The sequence below is a fragment of the Macrobrachium nipponense genome, chromosome 2 (assembly GCF_015104395.2).
Source record: "Macrobrachium nipponense isolate FS-2020 chromosome 2, ASM1510439v2, whole genome shotgun sequence".
Classification (NCBI taxonomy): Eukaryota; Metazoa; Arthropoda; class Malacostraca; order Decapoda; family Palaemonidae; genus Macrobrachium; species Macrobrachium nipponense.
The window spans coordinates 73985864-73990863 of NC_087201.1; the positions used below are offsets into that span (position 1 = coordinate 73985864).

Here is a 5000-nt window from a genome sequence, read left to right on the forward strand (position 1 = left end):
GCTACAGGTAAGCTCATACTGGTAAAAAATGGAATGGAACAAACAATATCCCACGTTTAATAACTGACTATTCTTGACTATGATTTATAGTTTTTCAGTAAGGATTAAATTTTTTATCATTTATTTTTCTCTAACAATAACCGCGGGTACTCTGACCTTTTTTACCATTTTTTTTATTTAGCCCGGACGCTGCTTAGCTAGAATTTTGTATCATTAGCTTGCTGTGTACCCATATACTCTAGTATGTAGCCAGACAATTAATAATTAAGAAGATATTTTAAAGAATGAAGGTAAGAAGAAGGCACTGATGCTCAGCAGATTACTACGTCAATCTCCAAGAAGTCAAGAGGCCAGCAAGAAGTCTGTAAGAATGATGTGCCAACGTCTGTACCGATACAAAAGATCATCTGTTCATTTTTATACACTGATGATTATCAGGCTTTTGACCATAGAACTTGTTGGTGTTGATGTCATACCAACAGAGATCTTCAAGACCTTGATTGGCAGCCTGTATTTCAGTGACAAGCTGTCAAGGGAGATAATGAAAAGGTTTTTCAAGATTCATCCTGCCTTCATTAACAATATCAGTTAGTTCTTTCAATTCATAAAAACCCATACACAGTTATTTAATGACATGATGTTTATATACCAGAGGACTAGAGCTAGTAATCTCCATCAGCACATCTAGAATATGTCAGACCCGTGAGACTTAAAGTTGTTTTTGCAAGGCTATTGCAAATGGCTTCATGCGCGACATTCTGTTCTACCAGTGGGCCGTAACGATTACAATTTCTAAAACAGCCCTAAGCTCATTAGGAGTCATGGATGTTGTTTAAGAGCAAGACTGCATTCCCCCTTGCTGTGGACCTGAAGAAACCCACCAAATCCTGTATCTGTGTTGACAGTTGTTTTATAAACATAGGATATGATGCAGTGCTTCCGTCAGTATTGATACAAGTATGTCAGTACTTCAAGGTTTCAGAAGATTACCAAGATTAATGGTGAAGTTGATAGAGAAGTCTATAAAGAAGGGCGCCATAGACGACTGTCTCAGCAACAGAAACTTGGAAGGCGAATAGGAGTGTCAGCATACAACCATCTGAGGATAGCACTGAGCCTGGCTCTTCCATCAGAGGTATAAAAAGACGCCCCACTCCCCATTGACTCCAAGGGAAAGTAACATAGGATGAGTGGTACTAAAAAGGGATATTTGTTCACACAACTTCATAGGATAGCACTGGGACACAAGGGTTAGTTGATGCAGAATGTTTTCGTGGAGAAAGGGCAGTGTCTAAAGATCTTTAAGGTGGAGATAGCCAAGTTCGCCAGGTGCCATCAGCCGTTTACCCACAGGGCCACAGTGTGATCACTTGAGAATGAACCCATACCAGAGATTAAGGACAACATGTTATTCTTCCTACTCTGGAAGAATAGATCGAGTTTTCCAAACTCCACCTACCTGACTTTGCTCCCAAGAGGCAGGCCAACAATCACTGTTCAAAAAAAGGTGCTATACACAGGTAAGGTTGGTTTGCCGATATCCCTTAAGAACCAGTTGCCTTTCTGATTCCAGGATCTGCTTTAGCAATGTTTATGAGGGGACTTAATTTGTTTGGAACTGATTGTAAGTCGTATACATAATATATGTGATTACTTGTTTATCCAAATATTGCCATAGTTTTCGTTAACTGTGTGCATGTTTGTCGGTTTACTTAGAGATTCACTAATAATTGGTTTTGTACCGTAGCATCCAGTACAGATTTATGTCATGAAAGAACATAAAATCAATCTATATCCAGTTACAATAAGAACATTGATTTGGAAAGATCTAGATTATGCATTATGGCCATGAAAACATCTAAAACTTTATGGAAAAAAATTACAAAATTTCTCATAATTAAATAGCCCCAGAGGGATAAGCTTGACCGAAAGACCTTACCAGAACTGGCCAATCACCTGGTGTTATGTATCACTTTATCAATGATGCATAACACCAGGTGTGTGGTCAAGATCTAAGAAAGCACAGGCTCAAAATTGCGTTGTATTCTGAAACGTTAACACTCCACCAGGGTGTTCGATGCACCCATTATTCATTCGTGCTTTTAAAAGGTTGAAATAAGGTCAAATAAACCCGACTGTTGCAGGGAACAGAGAGGGATGTTAATATCTAATGGCAACATCATTACATCTCTGGATGGAATCTTATAGAGGCATATGAAAGGTTCGCCTGTCCATAATGTCCTGATAAAAGAAAGTATGAAAACTGTAACACTACATAACAATAACAAACTCTGTAGGATCGTGAAATGCTTTTAGTAAGGAAATGTAACTATGTACGTATGTTCTACATTTCAAAAAATGGATTCGAAAAAATGCACAGATGTATATATATAAAAAAGGTTTTGCTGTGTAGCTATTATTCTGTAAACTCCATTTTATAATGCATGCAAACAAACACACATGCATCTATTATAGTAACTTACGACTCACCTAAAGGAATGATCTCAGTTCCTGCAACCGAGTGAACTGCAGATTGCCAACCAATCACGAAGGCCAGAAACACTATCCACAGGCGGCCGATCCCACCTGCCCACCTCCCTGCCAGTGCCATGGCTTCTGTTCTTCGTATTTTTGTTCTCTCTCTCTCTCTCTCTCTCTCTCTCTCTCTCTCTCTCTCTCTCTCTCGCGAAAGGAAGAGGGATACGTCGAACACCTTTAGGTTTTATGACGGGTGAAAAATGAAAGAATGGTTCTGTGTGAGACTACTAGATATCAGCTGGAGGAAGTTCACTTATTTCTTTTTTTCCTTTTTTCTCTTGGTTCGTTCAAGATAATCCAGGTCACGAAGGTATTGTTGACGTCAGAGAAAATACTTGCGTAAAGTCCGATCACTTTCTTTCTTTGCCAGTGCTTTTTTCCTACGGTCTTTTATTTTGTGGTTAATCGGGTAACATAAAATAGCAACTTCGCATTTTCCTTACGAATTTTTTCAGTCACAAAGTTCTTAATCGCCATATTATTCGACGAACAATACGCGTATTACATTTCCACCGTTTTATGTTTATACTGAAATCAGATCACTGCCACTGTTTTACCTACGAGAGACAGGACGTAATTGCGGTTATTAACGACATAATTAGCATATGTCTCGTCCAGTATCTGTTTGTCAATAATATGCGAGCTTCACGTGTCAGTTGAATAAGATAAAGACCACCAGTAAAACGTTCAGCGTAGCCTGACAGCACAGTTCTGGCTCGGAGGCAGAGCGCGCAGGACAAAACTACACCTAGTCACGTGGTTTTTCCTCGTAGAGCGAATGCACTCATTGGCCCACTGCTCAAACGCTTGCCGATGCAATACTAATCCTCCCCCACAACTCTACCCGTCAGGGAGCATCATCACACGCCGCTGAAGAGCGACCCTTTTCCAGTTTCGGACCACTTAGGTGCCAGGCGTACGAAATCTCTCAACAGTTCCGGAAAAGAAGCGCTGTTTTGTCGCTCACGAACCAGGACAATATATTTCCTCTCCCTGCTCAAGGACTGGCAGTTATTAGTAAATATTTTTGTCGCTTCAAAAGCAAAACAGAAATAAATTAGAGCGCGTTGCCTGGCCACGAACTAACTTGGGAAGGAATGACAAATTCACGCCAGTCATGGAGTCTTTTGTTTACGTATACTATCTAGCTTTAAGTAGATAATTGTTGCCACCTACAGGATGATTTAGTAGCATAAACAACATATTTCTATTAGTATACATACGTTCTTTGCTTCCAACGCGCAACCACAGCGACGCAGACACTATACACGTAATATATATATATATATGTGTGTGTGTGTGTGTGTGTATACATATATAATGTGTGTATGTATGTAGTATATAAACGTTTTAATATGCAAATTAATTTATTTATTTATTTATTTCTTTCTATTTTAACGTTTTATATATATATATATTATATATATATATATATATTAATACATATATAGATATATATATAATGTGTGTGTGGTGTGTGTGTGTGTGTGTGTGTGTGTGTGTGTGTGTAAGAAAAGCAGCGTAAACATAATAAAACAGGCATTGATGAACTTTTGAAGATAACTTGATACAAAAGGATCTTAGGTAATGCAAAAACTGTAATTAATTGTTTCTAAATCATAATTAAATTCAAGTTAAAATTCAGGCCTTGATTCGTGTGCCTTTTCATAGAGGGCGATGGTTTAAATGAACTAGTGCCAATGGCTGTGATGTTGTTCAGGTTTGTAAGAACTTGGAGGTCGATAACTTCGTGTTGGGTGTAGCGGCTTTAGTAGAAGGGAGTTGGCGAACAGCAGGTTGGACAACATGCCGGAAAGGTACAATGTGTTATTCGAAAATTAGGCAAAATCGAGAGGGTAATGAATGAATGTAATGAATACAAGAAGTAAACAATAATACATATGAAATATGTCACATTAGTGGTAATTCCAGCTAATGGATACCTCTCAAGTACAACTGAAATAGTTTTCCATCATGTTTATAGCAGTCAAATATACCAATGTGAATGATTATAGCTTTTTCATGCGCATGAAACGAAAGCATGAGAATAGGTTACAGTAAAATTATGTCTTTTCCCTATAATACCTAATTGATATATATATATACTATATATATATATTATATATATTTTATTTTATATATAATATATGATATAATACCTATATATATATAATATATTATATATATATATATAATATATATATATAATAAGATATTATATATATATATTATATATTATTAATAATAATAAATATATAAGATAAATATATCTTAATATAAACTATATATATATAATAGATAATAGATATATATATAATATATATTATATATAATTATATCTATATATATATTATATATAATATTATATATATGTGTGTGTGTGTTTGTGTCAGTGTCTGTTTGTGAGCATGTGTTGGTGTGCAGGAATGTGGGTTGGAAGGAGGTAGGAAGGCTATGAGGTT

At 36.6% G+C, this 5000-nt stretch overlaps 1 protein-coding gene across 1 annotated transcript in view; it reads right to left on the bottom strand.

Annotated features, from left to right (window-relative positions):
• LOC135220664 (glutamate receptor 1-like) overlaps positions 1–3345 on the bottom strand; it is a gene marked incomplete in the record, with an annotated part of 281584 nt that extends 278239 nt beyond the window's left edge. The window contains 1 exon segment of the mRNA XM_064258033.1: positions 2491–3345. Within this exon segment, the coding sequence (XP_064114103.1) occupies positions 2491–2611 (121 nt within the window).
• Between the last annotated feature and the right edge of the window lie 1655 nt (positions 3346–5000).